General features: G+C 35.4%; 1 protein-coding gene across 1 annotated transcript in view; it reads right to left on the bottom strand.

Annotated features, from left to right (window-relative positions):
* FMN2 (formin 2) overlaps positions 1-18046 on the bottom strand; it is a 157656-nt gene that overhangs the window by 31964 nt on the left and 107646 nt on the right. Inside the window, exon 16 of the mRNA XM_069850877.1 lies at positions 2929-2980. Coding sequence (XP_069706978.1) covers positions 2929-2980 — 52 coding nt within the window. The remainder of the gene's footprint in view (positions 1-2928; positions 2981-18046) is intronic.

Genomic DNA, 18046 nt, shown 5'->3' with positions numbered 1-18046 from the left:
ATTGGAAAGTGCCAGGTTCTTTTTATTACACTTTATCAATGTTGTTAAGGGAATGATGTAATTGTTTGGGGCATGGTGAAGACATTCCATGTCACTTCAGTGTTAATACCAGGCTGGAGCCTTCCTTGTCTGCCTGCATAAGCTAGATAAACACAGACCTGTGTGCTTTCTTCTCATCTCAGGATACTTACTCGGAGAGATCTTGGAACATATGCCTATTGCGAGCTAAACATTTCACTTTTCATTTTATCCATGTGCCAGAAATCCATTCCTTGGATAAACACTTTACATACTGACACTCTTAAAGTTACTAAACACGATAAATAAAGAGAGAATACATCATTTCAAAAGCGATTAAACATTTTCTCACTTGTGACAAATGAACAGCTATGCACTGTATGGAGTCCCTGGAGCAGGCATTCCATTTTCTTTGTCTTTATTTTGTGTGGAAGATTAACTTTCCATTTCAGCTCATCTATTGCACAATTGAACTTTTCTAAAATACACATTGCTGCATTTTACTCAAATCATTATTCATTTTAGAAATATTTTTGTTGTTGTTGCTGCAAGAGCTTTTCTTTTAGACTTTCATATTTTTGTGGCGATATCACAGCTTTAATATTTTGTGCCCAAACTAACAAAAAAAAAAAAAAGAAAGAAAGAAAGAAAATTTCTAGTTTTTCTGAAAGCTAAAGAAATGCTGTCATGGGGTAGACCTGAATTTATATATAGGCTGAAGTTATCCTCTTCAAAAAAGAAAATCCCAGCATATTAATCACTTTAATTTTGCTCCATCAAATCCATCACCTTTCCTTGCACTACTTGCTTGTGTAGCCATTCTACACATTGCTATTCTACCTATGATTAGCCAAATATAACTAATCTTTTTATTTATGCTTTTATGCTCTCACCTTCTTTTTCACTCACCCCCTGCCAAAAAAAAAAAACCAAACAAGGATCCCAAGCATTTCATTTTTATGACAAATTAGTGATCTTAATGAAATAAATACACATAATACTAAAATTATATCATGACACTGTCTTCAATATTTCCAAAAATACCGCTAATCTGATTAAGAATTTCAGTGGGAAGGTGGAAGGAAGGGAGGAAGAGAAATGTAGCCTCAGTAATAGTAAAATATAACTTCACCCTAATGTTAACCTAGCAAAATTCCTCTTATGTTCCACAAAAAATTTTGCATGTAATATTGTCATTGCTAGATAATCACAATAAAGAGGAACAATGACTGAATTTTCTTCTTTGACAAATGACTATGTAAAAGGACCTGCTGCACTTAGTATAGGGGGAGAAGAAAGAATTAGGACAATTCAGAAGGAGTAGATGAAGATGAATAAGAATCCAAGGACCAGTTTTCTTTCTTCCTCCTTATTGCGATTGGTAGATACACCAGTAGGAAGGTTTTGGTATGATTGTTCCAGTGAAGTCAAGGAAAAAAAAAAAAGAAGAATGGAGCGTAAATTAAATGCCAGATGTCAGTGACAACTCATAAGATTTCTGAACAGATTGGAGATTCCCCTTGTCCTTAGATAGCTGCTTTGGAAATTTAGTCTAATCCATTTTCCAGCAGAAAAATAGTTTCCTTAAAAACACAGTCAGAGATTACTAAAGTCTCTTTTTCTAACAGTAGTTTCTTCCCTCAAAGGTTCATTGTGAAGGAGAACTTTAAGGATAAGAATTACTTAACTCAGCAATTAAAGAGACTTAAGAAATGTCAGCAATGTCTTTCATACACTTGAGCAAGAGATATAATACTAAGATAAAGCAATTTACCCTTTGTTCCATTTTATCCATCATGATCACTGATGTACCACTCATGGACCTTACATCTCCTTACAAGAAAGAGGGTAGCCTCTTGTGGCAGAGGAGCATCGACTCTCCCCTTGACTTTTTCAGGTACTATCATTAGGGAATAGATGTGGTGCTGTACCAGGATCATGTCAGCTCCACTGTGGCATTACAGCAGGTAGCAGATTTGGGCATCAGGACTGTAGGATGGCTAACAGACCACAGTAAGGTCTAGAACCTTTTGTAGTGGTATATTCTACAGGAGTCCTATTAAGAGAATTCCTAGCTCTGGGTACACATAACGAATATGTTAATTAGCATATATTCGGTTGGAGTTGTAGCTAGTACAAAAAGAAGATGCTACTTTTTGTGAAAAGACAACAAACACAGAGAGTCAGTTTCACTAAATCTGGACTATAAATATAAATATTTTGCTCTTTTGCTGGGACAGATAGGAATCTGTCCCATTTAAACACTGCTCCTGGAGAACACTGCCAAAAAATCAGAAGAAACCACAAGTTGTGCAATGCAGTGAAGTTCCCAAATTTGAAAACTCTCTCAACTGCACACATCTGTAATGAAATCTAATGAGGTATTTTGCTTTTTGCCACAAAAAAATACCAAAACAAACCTATCTGAAGATCTATTAGCAATTCTACAAAGGTAGTCAAATTTATTTATATGTATCATGAGTATATTAAAAAATGGATTTCCATTCTTTAAAATAAAGCAGATATTTTACAAGCACAAGAAGCAGTACCTAAAGAATAATAGTTGCCTGAGGAATGCTACATGTCTGTCAAATCACCACAATTCTGGTGTAGCATAAACAGTTTTCCCTCAGTCCAAATGGCAAATTCTGAATTTATTTTTAAATAAGATATGTGCATTTTCCAAAAGACAAGAGTCATGTGCAATATTTCTTTAAAGGTAAGCTGCATATCTCTATTCCTTAATTTTTTTTCCTAACTGTCAAATTAAAATTGACAACAAATATAATTTAGTTTTCTGAGTTCATTTCTTTCATTATTCCAAAATACAGTAATGCTGACTACCAATAAAGGAATTTCCATCAAAATGTATTTTGCAAAGAAAAGCTTTATTGCATTGTTCTTATTTACCTTTTATGTGCTTCTGTCAGTGACTTCTCTTCATTTTCTTGGTCTGTTTTAGCTGTAAAAATACAATGAAAGTATTAGCTACAAGGTGAAAAATAAAGATGTTGTTATATCAGGTTAACATTCATTGTAAATATGTCGTATACAGAATGTATAGAAACCACCTCAGGATATACTCATGTACATCAATTCTGAAAGAAAAAAACAATACCACGTCCCCGTCCCCCCCAAACAAAACTGAATTTTCCAAATACTATAACCACAAAAGAATCTCCAAGCAAGTTTTGAAAACTAAAATTTTTTTTGAGTAATATAAGCAACCACCATGTCATGAAAGTGCCAAAAAGAAAAAAAAAAAGGTTTTGAGGAATGATTCTGAAAAATTAACAGATATGGGAACTGGTCTACCAAGAGGAGGAAAAGCTGGACAAAGAGTAGGAAGGATTCAGCCTTATATCTTTTCTAAAACTTGCCTGATAGTTACAAATAAAAATTCTCTTCCCTCTCCCTGCACACACCTTCTCCCTGTAAGCATATCAGTAGTGAAGTATTAGAGCCACAGGGTCCACGTGTTGTCTCATTTTATTTAGTACTCATAATTTAGATGGGTATTCTGGTACAAAATCTACAAGAACATACGTATTAACTTAGCTATCATGAATTACCAAAGCAATAGTACAAACTGCTCTGTACGTGTGTGTTTAGGTGAGATCAGTAATTATATAGTCATCCAGGTAGCACAGCTTAAATCCCAGTTAAAATCTGCAAACTTTATGCAAAAGCTTTTTGGTTGGAACTTGATTCCTCTTTTCAGTCTGCTGGAGTACTGGCCTGCTAATTTGCAAGGAGCATTTTAGAATTCTCGAAAGTCAGTGGGTTTTGAGATGTAAAGGGGCTCTGAAATGTCCTGAACAAATGTCAATGATACAGAATTAATCTAAAAAAAAAATCTAAAAAAAAATCTAAAAAAAAAATAAATAAAAAAATAAACCTTTAAGCTATTTCTCATTCCACTTTCCCTAAGTAGCTCTACAATAATTCATTAAAATTATTTTTCCACATTGGTGACACACCACCTTTGAAAAAGGAGATCCTGATCTTAAATTGGGCAAAAATAAGAAAGTCAATGTAATTATTAGAGAACAAGAATAATTACCATTACTCTGATACAATATTTCAGTTAAAAGGGCTTTAGAAACATACACTAACACTAAAATAGGTATGTGAAATCCGTAGTGAAGATCCAGAAATGGAATTTCCCTATTCTTTCCCAGTCAGAACAAGGATCAGAGCTATGTCTGCCACTGCAAATGCTTTTTATTACTAGTAATACCGTCTGCTGAGTAGGGTGAGCAGTTCCTGGATGTTTGCAGCAGCAAACATTGTATTTAGTAATCATTACTTGAAGGCTCAGGTTCCATCATTGTTTTGCTGACAGTGAAAAAAATCGTGGTAAACCACAGAAATCTTGAGGTAGAGCTGGGTAAATGTTCTCAAGGAAATTCAAGAGCACGTGAAGCCTGCCTGATTACAGGTTTCAATACTGACTTGAAACTCGTCCCAGATTCTTCAAAAGGTTTGTGAGGGCTCACAACCTTTTTAAGTGAACCTGGACCCAGTGTTGAGTGAATCTGGGCTCAGTTATAGTTTTTCTTGAAAGCCTTGCCTTGCTTTGGATATGAAACCAGGTGAAACCTGGCAGATCTGACAGAATTTCATTAGTTCATATTTTTCTCTTCATACTTCAGTTCTTAAAGTCAATGCATGACTTGTAAAACCATATGGTGCAAGAGAGAATAGACTGTGCACAAACTCCCTGAATGAAGTGAGATCCAATATCTAATTATGCATTAACAAATTCACTAACTATCAATGAATACAACTTTTGAAGTAAATAATTTAATTACTGAAAAATGTTATTTTGGCTCCTCTCAGTTCAACAACTGGAAATGGAAGATTAGCAAGTTCCAGCCTAGGACAGTCTTTTAAGTACATACAACACATTCATAGAATATAACTCTTCTTATAGTTTCCAGGATTGATAGGATATGCCATCCCATTATCCAAGCTGTCTAGCTTGGTTTTTTAGTTCCTTAATTCAACTGTTCTGCACATACTTACAAACAATTATTAACCCACCAACAACACAGCAAAAATTTCACAGTTTACTTTTTGAGAGAGTGCAAGCAGCACATATTGTATTAGGCTTATCAAAGCACATCAGAAAGTCCCCATTTTAGAGCAATTTTTGTTTCAATTAAAAAGAAATAGTACTATGAGAGGAAGGAAAAATCCCCCAATCTTCAGGTATCTGTAATTTTAATCATTTCAGAGAATGGATACACAATGAAAAGAATCTTGAGCATCCCTGAATTATGCAAGTGTATGTAACTGTTTGTAAAAGAAAATTAAGTACATGTGCACAAGGCAGCTAAAATACCTACAGACAGAGATTCCATCCTGCATCAGGTCACTTCTTGGCATTAAACAGACTTGCAAGGGAAGAATCTCCTCTAAAACAGAATTCCCTTGTAGTTTGTTCCAAATATGTGATGACACTTCTAAATCTTTTGCATGTTATCAAAAGGGTATTATTCAAGTTTAAATCTCACTTGCAATCCATTTGCATTCTCATTTTTCTAGACATAAAAAGTTAAAGAACAGTCTGAAACAGTTCTACTTCCACAAGACAACAGGTGGTACCATCGAAAGGAAAGAAAATATGGTATCTACACTCAGGAATCGGTCCCGTTCCAAAGAAAATATCAGATGACTGCTTTTGCACTAGTATACAGTAAACATCTGAAAGCTGATTTGATGGCTAGTCAAAAATGCACGCTGAGTTCTAACCAGCAAGGGAAGAAAGCCTCCTGTTATCAAAACCACAACAATCTTACTATCATTACTTACTATCATTACTATCATTACTTCCATTGTATCCTGGGTACAATGGAAAAACTATTATATGTTGAAGCATCTGGAAATTCCTATAACTTCTGGAACTGTCGACTAATATGATCCCATTATATTAGTGGTTATCCATATTTTGCTCTGTACTAATCACCCCTCATTAGTAAACTGCTTTCAACTAGATGTTCTCATTTGATTAGGGAAGGAAAAAAATTCACAGTTATAACAGATTCATTTCAAGTGTCCCAGAGTGCATCAGACTTTACCACTTCCTTTAATATAACGTATCTCTACTGTTACTTCTTCCTACAAAGCAACTGTAAAGAAAGTGCCTAAAAGGCATCAGTTTGGCATTCTTCCTTCTTGGCAGCCTATAGCAATTAAGTGCTAAATACCAGCTGAAAGGTGTCTACCTCGGAGTAATAGTCTTGAGAGAAAACTATTTTCTTTTACAAAAGAGAACTCATCCAACAGGTGAAGTAAAAAGGAGAAAATCCCTACCTGCCCCATGGTGATCCTACCATGGCAATGGCAGTTAGAGGAAAACTGGTCGTATCCAGGAATACTATGCAGCTAAGAATACCTGACTGCTCCATTCTGCCACTAAAATTTCTCTCTATCTCCATCCTCAAGAAGTAAGATTACTTCAGAAAATCTGATTGACTTTCTCTGACAAACATTAAAAGAAGTATGGTAGTCATCCAGTAGCCACATCTGCTCTTGTATATATTCAGAATTCATCAGCTCACCATAGCAGCAACTGCTTGCAGACTTTTCTGACAGATGTAGGAGTTCCCGCTCTTGGGTCAGTTATCTTTCCCAAATGAAAATATTCCACTCATTATTGACTCACTGTCTTTTCTCCACCCCCTTCTAGAAGCAGTTTTCTTGATCTTTGACACTAAGTTATTAAACCACCTCCAAATAAACTGTTCCTAAGCTATTTAAAGACCATCATACCAGAAAACACTAGCCCCTACATTTTATGTAATACAGCAGTAAGCAGATGCAGAACCTGTCCCTGCCTGCACACACTCAATATATTGTAGGGCATTATATGCAGCTCTCGTACTCCTAAAGGTATATATATATGTTAAATCTACTTAAAACTATATAGTGGAAAAATATCCTCAGGTCATATTGAAATGCATTGCCATATGTATACTGAATTAGTTATCTTTTCACTTTTTTTTTTAAATCATTTTTAGTATCTTCTTGATGAAGGATGTTACACTATTTGCTTGGGGTTTTTTTCCACTAAGATACTTTTGGGTTATTTAAAGATCATCTCCTTCTAGAGCAAGGTCTATACTTCCTAAACACTTCATATATTTGGTCAAAATTCAAAATACATTCCTTAATCCCTACATTATTCCTTACCATGTGTAAGGACTGTACTATATACAAGGCTCTTCAATCACTTCTTTTAACTACAGGACATGTGTATTCTTCAAAATTTACTCACATCAGATGTTCTAATTTGTATTTTATCACTTCTTGATTTTGTTTAAATTTACTGCTTGTTGTTTTATAATCAGGGCATAAAACCTGATTTCATGGAATTTCAAAATGAGGTTTCCAAAAGGGCCTCACAAATGAAGTCCTATTAACAACAGAGCATTCATGAATTAAGTTATCAGTATATACCCACATTCCAGAATGATACATGCCATTGTTCTGTGTGTTTATTCTTCCAGTTATTTAGATTAGAGTCCTGCAAAGATTACATATAAACTTCTGCAAAAGCACATATGTGGATAGCCATACTAAAGTGACCTCTGCATTTATGAAAATCTGAAAAACTGAAGCATCTTAAAAAACTGAATAAGTAGTATAGGCAGGTATTCTAGAAAATAATGTTCTTTAGCAGAAGAGTATAATTCATTTTTCTTCAACTAGGCCTTTTTTTTGTTTGTTTTAAAGAAGCCTAGAAGATTGAATTAAATGAAAAGAAATTCAAACTTAAGGACTTAAAATCCATTTAATCGACCACAAATTGTCCTCACAGACATCAATGGCAAAGGACATTTTGGACTTATTGTGCTAAATTCTTTGCAAAAATCAAGCCACTGTGAACTAAGAACATTGCCAAAATTTTTCCAATAAATATTCTGTCTAAGTCTCCTCCAAATTCAAGCATTATACCTTCTGTACTAGATCTGATTTTTTTAAAAAATATAAAATTATTTAAATTACTGTAACTATTTTATGTGTGTACAGAGTATTTTCTATATGGACAGATATTGCATCTGTTGTGTCTGTTATCAGTTGTTGCAAGTTTGTGTTTAAAAGTGTGACATTTCATTCTTTGTCATCTCTTCTAGAGGATTTAAAAATCTTAAGAAATATATGACCTAAGACTAACTGGGATGTCAAAGATTTGCAGCAACTCTTTTAAACTAAAACTATTCTGCCCCTGTGTTACATACGTATTGAAAAGTAGTAGAATTTTTATAAATCTTTTTTACTAAAAAGAAGAAAGCTATTTCTAACACTTTTAAAAATCCTTGCTGCAGATTTACCAGGAACTATAAGAAAGACATTTTTTTCCACAGTGGTGCTGAGTGAACGGCAGCTGGGACTTTGAAAAATATACAAAATAACTCTTCTGGTAGAGCCACAAACTCCAAAATCAACCCCCACAAAACAAAACTAAACACAAAATTGAGGGATAGACTTTCTTAAAATGTGTATGGAATGTCAGACAGTTCATCTGTCACCGCTGACCCAGCTTCTCTTAGATCTGAGGAGCCTGTCTTCTGTAGGTATCTCATGCATGTGACCAGAACACAAAGAAAGTGACGGCAGAGAGAAAATATTGGATGAACAACTACCACAAGCAATGACATGTAGTTATGCTAGTGTTATTAGTGTCTAAGGTTCAAGTTTACAAGACCTTTGCCAGAGCTCCTAAGAGAATTCCTCCATTCCCCTTAGTACTACGTGTACTTTTAAATGCCCCCAGAAAACAGGAAAATAATACTTACAGCTATTTTATTTGGCCATCAGCACACTATTCCACACCGTGGTTTCAAATAGCTTGAAATACCAAAGAATAGCAAAGACATCAGGACTAGTGGAAAGCTCTTGAGAAAAATGTCTTTCTTACCCCCTTTACACTTCTGGATGTATTTTGCCTCAATTTTTCAGTTTTTTTGTTGCATGTTTTCTTTGCGTGTTTTATTTAATAAGGCTAATGTGGTTGGGGACACGAGTGGCACTAGGGAGAAATAAGTAGCCATTCTACATGGAAACTATCAAAAAGGAAGTGGGTTTTGGGGAAGATTGTAAAGAACATTGATTTTTAAATAACGACTGGGGCTCATGTGTAGTGGCTTCATAAAAAAAATAAAAAACATGAAAACTTTGAGCTTAAAATTGAATATGCAATAATACCAGGAATTTCATAACTAAAATAGACTCAAAGCTTACTAAGAATTACCAGTGTCCTTTATGTGGAAATGTACTAGACACGCATAATCACAAAACAAGTTGACCCTTTGGTTCAGATTCAGAAATTATTTGAAGAAGATACTGTAGGTCTACTCAAACAGCATTCAAATGCCCTTTCAGAGATATTTTTCCACCAGAATATTTTGTTGTTGGATTGTAGTATAATCTTGACCCAGAGATTATTATCTGTAGTCACAGTCTGGCCCCAAACCCTGCTGCAATTTAAATTGTTTCTCCTGAACAAGTTTCAAAGGGCTATGAGTAAGAAGATGCACAAAACTGCCATCCCTTCTGATCTCCTGATCTCTCTTAAGGGAATATCACTTCTTCTCAGGTAATTGAATACAGGAATGCATCTGAGTAATCTCAGATGGTAGGGAACAAGAATCCTTTCATCTGCTTGTCTATGTCCTAAATCTCTTTGCTTTTTTCCTCTCTTTTTATTTAAAGTGTTAACTGGTACTTGTTCATAATTAGCTATGATTGCTTTCCAATAACAGTCAAGTAGAGCCAGTTTTTTTTGTTGGGGGGTTATTGTTTTTTTTTGACAGATACAATGATTTTTCAATGACCCATTAGAGGAACGTTTTTATAGTTTTGAGAATTTCTATTTATGCTGGACAAAGATCTGAGTATATTTGGATGGTTTATTATTGGGGACATTCATGCTAAGAAAGCTTTGTCAGAGAAGAAATCAGGATTTCTTCTCAGAATCCTAGCAACAGTTTCATATCCTTCTCTATTTCCCATAAAAAATTCATAGAATGTCGTGAGCATGAAGAATACCCACTCCTTCTCCCCATTTTCTGAGATTTCCATACATACATGAAAAGAACATTTATGTACGTCATCCAGGCACCAGTTTCTTGTAAATAACTGGAGATGGAACATGTAATACACTGGACGTTTTCATAATAATGTTGTTCCATTTTTTTCAACACCTACAAGTTAAATTAATAAACACTTATATTGATTCTAACCAACTGAACTTCACAATTGATTCACACTCTCAGACAACAGGAACAACTCAGATTATGTGCTAGTCACATACAATCATGGAATAATAAAGGTTGGAAAAGACTTCTAAGGTTATCCAACTGACAGTCCAATATCACTATGCCTAATAAACCATGTCCCGAAGTGCCATGTCCACACACTTTTTGAACATCTCTAGGGATGACGATTCTACCACTTCCTGGGACAGTTTATTCCAATGCTTCACCACTCCTTTGGTGAAGAATTTTTCTCTAATATCCAATCTAAACTTTCCCTGGTGTAATTTGAGGCCATTTTCTCTGGTCCTATCACTTATTACTCGGATGAAGAGACCAACACCCACCTTGCTACAATCTCCTCTTGGGCAGCTGTAAAGACTAATAAGGATCTCCCCTCAGCCTCCTCTTCTCCAGGCTAAAAAATTCCAGTACCCCCAGCTACTTCTCATTAGACTTGTTCTCTAGACACTTTACCAGATTTGTTGTCCTTTCCTGGACACGCTCCAGCAGCTCAATATCTTATTTATACTGAGGGGCCCAAAACTGAACACAGTATTCAAGGTGTGGCCTCACCAGCACTGAGTATAGGGGCACAATCCCTTCCCTGTTCCCGTTGGCCACATCATTTTTTTTTTATACAAGCCAAGATGCTGTTGGCCTTCTTGTCCACCTGGGCACACTGCTGGCTCATTCAGCCAGCCATGAATCAGCACCCACAGGTCCTTTTCCACCAGTCACCCTTCCAGCCACACTTCCCCAAGTCTGTAGCGTTGCACAGGGGTTTTGTGACCAAAGTGCAAAACCCAGCACTTGGCCTTGTTGGATCTCATACAACTGACCTCAGCCCATCAAACCAGCCTGCCCAGGTCCCTCTGCAGAGCCTTCCTGCCCTCAAGCAGAATGAAAATCTCCTCCAATTTGGTGTCATCTGCAAACTTACTGAGGGAGCACTCAATCCCCTCATCCAGGTTGTCGATAAAGGTATTAAACAAGACTGGTCCCAACACTGAGCCCTGGGAACAGCACTTGTGACCAGCCACCGACTGGATTTAGCTCCATTCACCACAACTCTCTGGGCTTGGTCATTCAGCCATTTTTTTACCCAGTGAAGAGAACTCCTGCCTTAGCCATAGGCCACTAGCTTCTCTAGGAGAATGCTGTGGTAGGTAGTGTCAAAATGCTTTACTGAAAGCCAGGTAGATAAAATCCACAGCATTTCTCCCATCCACTAGGTGGGTCATCTGCTAGTAAAAGGACATCAGGTTGGTCAGGCAGGTTCTGCCCTTCATGAATCTGTGCTGACTTGGCAAGTTCCTCTGCATAGGCTGGTCATAGATGATGACCAAGATCTATGGAATGAAAGCTTAAACTCTCAGTGAATATGCAAGCACTGAAAGTTGGTCTTTGGTTAAAGTTAAAAAAATTTAACTTAACAACAGAATCTATAAAAGACTCTCTTCAAATTAACTACATTAATGAATAAAACCAACAAAAATACCCTCAGCACAAGTCTCATCTATGCCTCACTTATGCTGTTTCAAGATGTGAACTCTCCACGTTTTGCTATCTGTGTCCTCTTTTGGTCCATCTCAGGCAGCAGTCTCATAAGATATGTTATTTCCCACCCTTTGAAAGATGACATCTGCTATCAGCTGAGCAGAGGGACAAGTGGGACTCAGATCCAAAACTTAAAAACTAAGTAAATCACTTAATCATATTTTGTTATGCGCATTCAGTGACTACTCACTAGAACGTTGTCATATTTTGCACTCAAAGTAAAACACATTGTATTTCAGGTGCAGCTTTGAGCTCCTCATCCCATGTTCCTGGCTATCAAATACAAAATGCTACACTACTCAAAGGTCTCAGTCAGGTCAAGACTAATCACTAGACAGATGTGCACTCAGCTAGCAATCCTAGGACTAAATATATGTTAAGTACAGTAAAGCTACTACAAGAAATTTCAGGCTTGATTTCAAGGGAAGGCTATTCATTTGTGAGCCTGGACTCGGCAGTGCTGAAGATCACATAACACTGTAGTCATTAGTGCCAATTAAGGAGCTAAGTAGTCTTGCTTAAGTTTTACTATCTTCCTCTTATATTTTTCTTCTCCATCCCAAGAACTGTGTGGTAAAATCAATGTTATTTGAACACATTTTAGATTTTGCTGGAGAAGAGATTAAAAATGTGAATTAATTGCCCTCCGCCACTCCGACTCCATTCACAAGTGTTTCATTTTGTAATTTCAGTAACCTGCTGCATTAATTCAGAATATTTTAGAGTGGGTGACCTGTATCATCATATTGTGACACTCTTGCATTGATCTGTTCCCAAGTGATTGCAAAATACCTTTTTTACTCTACCACAACTGTGCTGTCTGCATACATTGTATTGATACCTTCAAAAATTACTAAATGAGGTCTTGTGCCAAATGCACAAACAGCTGCCAGCCTCAGTCTAAGTGTCTGGCCTTTCATGGACTTTGAGGCAAGGTGAGGCTAGTTCATTGATGTCTGTTTAGTGCTGCAAATACAACAGAATAGGAATTAGGATTATTACATAATAATGGACGCCAATGGAGGTACTGACATCTGAGGTAGGGACAAGTTTATACAATTCTGACATTAAACTATTTATTAGCATTAAGATGTCAGTGTGAGATTAAAAAATACTTTCGGTACTCGAAGAACAAGTTTTAAAAGCTCCTTCTATAATCCTACAAAGAATACTAACATAGAAATGTAAACATTCATGGAATTAAATTATTTAATTGTGAATGCCTTGATCTTTTTTTCTAGTGACTTTGTTGCTTGCTCTTCATATCCCTCCAACATTTTTCTTCTAAAATGAAGAAAAAGACTTTTTAAAATCATAGTCTTGAGTATTTTTTGATAATACTATTTAACGTGAATATCTCCACATAAATCTACCAATATCCAATCCCTTCATGTTATGTGTATTTTTTTTAAAAAAGAAAAGCAAGACTACATATTTGTATATGTTCCTGATAGTGTTTAGTAATATTCTCACAAATTATTTTTATAACAATTATGAACTAGGGCTATGTTCTCCATTGTATTAATCAAATTATAAAACAACATTTAAAGAAAATGGAATCTGCTAAATCAATCATTCTGGGCTAGAAAATGCCAAAATTAAGATTACCCTAGCAACATGTGTTTCGCAACCATCTACAGTATTTCTGGAGCCAAGAACTGAAACTAGCCATCCAAGAGTCAGTCTGATGCTTTAGTCTCATTCACAATCCATCATTCGATGATGCACAGTGGAAAAAAACAAGGTTTTGACCTGAAAGAACAAGTCAAGGCCAACTATCTGTTTGTAGCTACAGTGTGAATTATACATTCATTTACTGACAGTTTGGAAACTGGATTCCTGAATGCTCTTCTTGGAAGAAGAGCAAGATGGTTACAGACAGTTTACCCAAGAGGGCAATTTTACCATCTATATTCTGCAAGATCATAAGGATGTGACTAGAATTTGGGTATAGAGAAGGGTCTGTATTCTTGGGTCCAGTAGAATGAAACCTGGGGCTGGCATTCACTAACGAGCAGAACTACAGAATTTTGCAGAATAAGACTAGAAGGAACAAAAGGTAGAATTGTTACCTTGTGCTCCCAAACTTACAAATCATAGTGGAATTATTCCCAATATTTTTAGTAAACTAGCTAAACAACAGAAAATTATGGTTTTACCTCTTCTATAAACAATGCCTTCCAGTGCTTAAATTTCTTCCTACATCATGATTCTTTTCCTAAGGTCTAAAACTAATTATACTGATTTGGCTTCTGAATATGATATTAGACGACTTGCTCAGATTTGAAATCTGTGACCTTTGCACAATTTATAGAATCTCAGCGGAAAAGCTGTGATTCCAACACATTGCTTCTTCCAAGTTCCCAAAGCAGACTTACTTGTCTGAGGGAGTGATGGTTGCTGCCTTCTATCATACGTTTCTTGCTTTATCAGTTTGAAAAGAATGCACAGCCTAGCTGGAGTCACAATAGCAAACACTCAAAGAGTGCTTTTCACTGCAAAGTTAACCACAGTTAAAACGTGGGGACTGAAGCTCATTTGTGCTTCATGCGCACTCAATTCTTTCAACCTGAGCTAGCTATCCTATCAAGTGGAAACAAGGTTAAAGGATTACCACAAGCTAATTAAATTCTTCTACACATTTCCCCCAGGAAAATAAGTGATTTCTGAAGCTTTCTAAACTGGTGGTTGTGACTTCCTATCTATTCACAACTACATATAGAATAAAGGAGACATGTTACCTAAATCACATTTCCCTTTAGAATCTCTTGTGTTCAAATTGTGGTAACTTGTGGGGAGTTAAAGCACAGAAAACTTCAGTGAATTTATACCCTATATCACAGAGATGCAAAGAGTACTTTTTAAATTCCTACAGCTTGGTCTGAAGATAGTATAATTGAAAAAGGACCACTGTTCTACTAAATTCAATGCTTATATTACTCAAATGTTGAAAACACTTATAGGAATGGTTAGAAATAGGTAAGAAAAAAATATAATTATTGAAAGTGTTATATTTTCTGACTTTCCTCCAATCTCCTATTTCAACTTTTTTTTCTTTTTCTTTTTTAATTTCCCTTTTTAAACACTCTGGATATAGGGAATTACAGGAAAAAAAATATTAGCATTTGTGAAAACAAAAGAGGCCACATGTATACCCAAGAAGAGGATAGAAAACATGGAAGGACAGAAAGGATTGCTTTGGTTTTGAAACACAGACCCTAAAAGCAAATGCATACGATAAAGCATGCTTGTAAATAACCATTAAGCCAGCGTGGAGAGGATAGACAGGTAGTTTGATCCTGTGGTTAAGTAGAATGATCATCTTAAGAATGACCCTGAAGTTTCCCAGAAAAGGGCCTGGCATCCTTTAACTATTTTGCATATTTTAATGAATATGCTGGTTATTTAGCCTACTGACTAGACTGGCAAGGCAAACTCCTCAATCATATATATGACTACCATTTTGATCTAAGTCATTAAAGCTCTGAAGACACTCCTGCCTCTTCCCCTTCTTTACCTTTCAATTGAAATAATCTTTACAAGTAAGCTAGCATTATACAAAAATGTTTTGTCTCTGATGAACCTAATGAAAGTGCTAACATTAAAATAGATTTTTAGTATTATTACATCAATAGTAACAATAAGCTAAACTAGTTACTGTAATTTAATTCAAAGTTATGTAATTGTGCCAGACAGTAACTATTCTTATAAAGTAGTGCCTTCCTAAGCCTTTGCCAATGATATTTAATTTGATGTCTAAGTTTTCTTGCCTACAGTAAAAGCATTTTCCATTTTAGCTGCTAGCAACCAGTATACTGAATATGCTGTAAATAACTAGCTACTTTGAACTTCTATGTCCCATTATGCACACAAGTTATCTACTCTGAAAAGGCATCATATAAACATGCCAAATTATTCAACCCTATGAAAAATGCTTTTCATCTGAATTATAAGTTAAAACTTTTTCTTACTTTAGAGAAACTGGAACTTTAAAAGATGAAAACTTAAAGCTTGATTTTTCTTTGCCCAGACCATATGTTATATAAACACAAATCCCACCAAGGTGCCAAGAGTTGTCCCTCTGTTTTTCTAAATGATCATGTGTGCAGTCTAGCTGAAAAGACTCATCGATTATGTCTACATAAACAACAAAAGCCCTTAGAAAAAATATCTAGATCAAAAGCCTGTCAAACACTGAACAGGAAAGAGAAATCCTGCTTTAAACATGGCCTCTTTCAAGTCTGAATTCAATCCCATGAAGTAAAAACAAAGGATTTCATAATGAAAGGTATTTAAAATTACTTTATTTTTGGAACTCACCCAGGGATTCATTTTTTCTATGTGTTAACCTTTGTCTTTCTTGCTTTGGGACAGAATTCTACAAAATATACCTTAGAGTTTTAAAGAAATGTAACAATTGTTTAGTCACAGACCACTGTGTTCACAATAAAAATTTCCAATTATTTTTATTCAAATATGACAATGATCTTTTTATTGACATTATGGGTTTCTCCTTTTGTCAGTCACCCAGCAATATGCACTGTTAACATGGGAACATGGCAAAGTTCTTAATGGGTGAGATGCATTTCTTTTTTTCTCCCTCCTTCCCGTTTTGTCACTTTCCTAATAGACGCATAATCAAGAAAGGAAATAGCAAAAACAGAACAGATTACTATATAGCTCATATATAATCATGCTCTGAAAGTCATAGTCAGAAATTGAAGTAAGCTAAAATATATTTGGATACTTCTAAAAATATGGTTTCTAAAAGAATTGAAAGAAATTTAACAGATTTATGCCTGATGAAATATAATCCTCATGCTCATTTCCTACTTTGTTATTAAGGTTAATATGCTAACAGATGGCATGATTTATAGTATACCATTAGTGATGTCTTTCAGACCAACTTGTGATTTGATTGCCCCCTACCTATATATATAATGCATTTTATAAACATAATGTAAAACACTTGCTACACGTTTAATCATACCACTAATGTAGCATTTAAACATCATGTACATAATCAGAATTCAGTTTCAAAGCAGCTCATACCTACTATCACTGGAGACAACATCCTGTTTTCCAAATTTGGGTAACAGACATATGTCTTAGAAAACATCGGTTCACATCTGATGGTACAAATAGTGGTTTTGCTCAATTTATTCACTGTAATTGAGAGTCCTATAGCACGGGTCACGATACACCAGAACATAGGTATTCTATTTCTTGTTATGCTTAGATATATGGTCATCTTGGATATTCTAACCAAGAGGAGATAAATGCACATCTGACGGGCCTCTCAACATAATTCACATTCAGTTATAATTATTTCTGTATACAAAAGCTCATTAATACAGTTCAAGACTAGCGCTGATTCAATAACTTATTGAATCAGCACTAGAAACTGACTTTTCACATAGCTTACCTATTCAGGAGATAATAGACCTGTCTTCTATTATAAAACACAATATCAATGCAGAAGGAGCAGTAAAATGGTCAAGAAGGTTAAAATTATGTTGCTATACTTAACAGGCCATTGTCACCCTGATGTATTGAATTCTAACTTGTACCAAAAAGTGAATCGGTCAATACAGAATATAGTCTTCCAGAGCTGTATTTCAAGAGATGCTTTGATACACCACAAGTCAAAAATTAATGTTATCCATACCTCTTATGGATTTGCAAAAGAAGAGTCTAATAAAGCATAGAAAGCATAATCTATTAAATTTTAAAGTGTTTTTCTTTCAGTTCTCAGAATGCCATTTCATCATGGATATTTATAATATATTTTCTCTAGCAGAGTTTTCCACTAATCACATCCAAGTATTTCATATGGATTTGCCTTATATCTGGAAAACCTTTAGCTACTTTTGCTATGCCTAGTCTGTGTCTTTGGCAAATAAAAGAAGAGTTATCTCTTTGGAAAGAAGTTAATGAAACAGATCCAGCTTCAATAATTTTTCAAGGAAAAGAAGTTGTAAAATTGTTTTGAACTGGAATGTTGAACTTATCAGAAGATCATGCATTCAAGCCAATAGCATTTGTCTTTGCTGTCATGCAAAAGAGAGTGAATCACCTACGGTACAACAGAATCATTTTGTAAATCTTTTAGAACTGTGTGGCATCTGATTAAACTAATCCACATCTTTCTATGATGCCAAAATAAACAGTCCCTTTCCCACAATGTATAAACATTGTTCCTATAA

The sequence above is a fragment of the Phaenicophaeus curvirostris genome, chromosome 2 (assembly GCF_032191515.1).
Source record: "Phaenicophaeus curvirostris isolate KB17595 chromosome 2, BPBGC_Pcur_1.0, whole genome shotgun sequence".
NCBI classification, from domain to species: Eukaryota; Metazoa; Chordata; class Aves; order Cuculiformes; family Cuculidae; genus Phaenicophaeus; species Phaenicophaeus curvirostris.
This window is presented reverse-complemented; position numbering and strand designations above follow the sequence as displayed.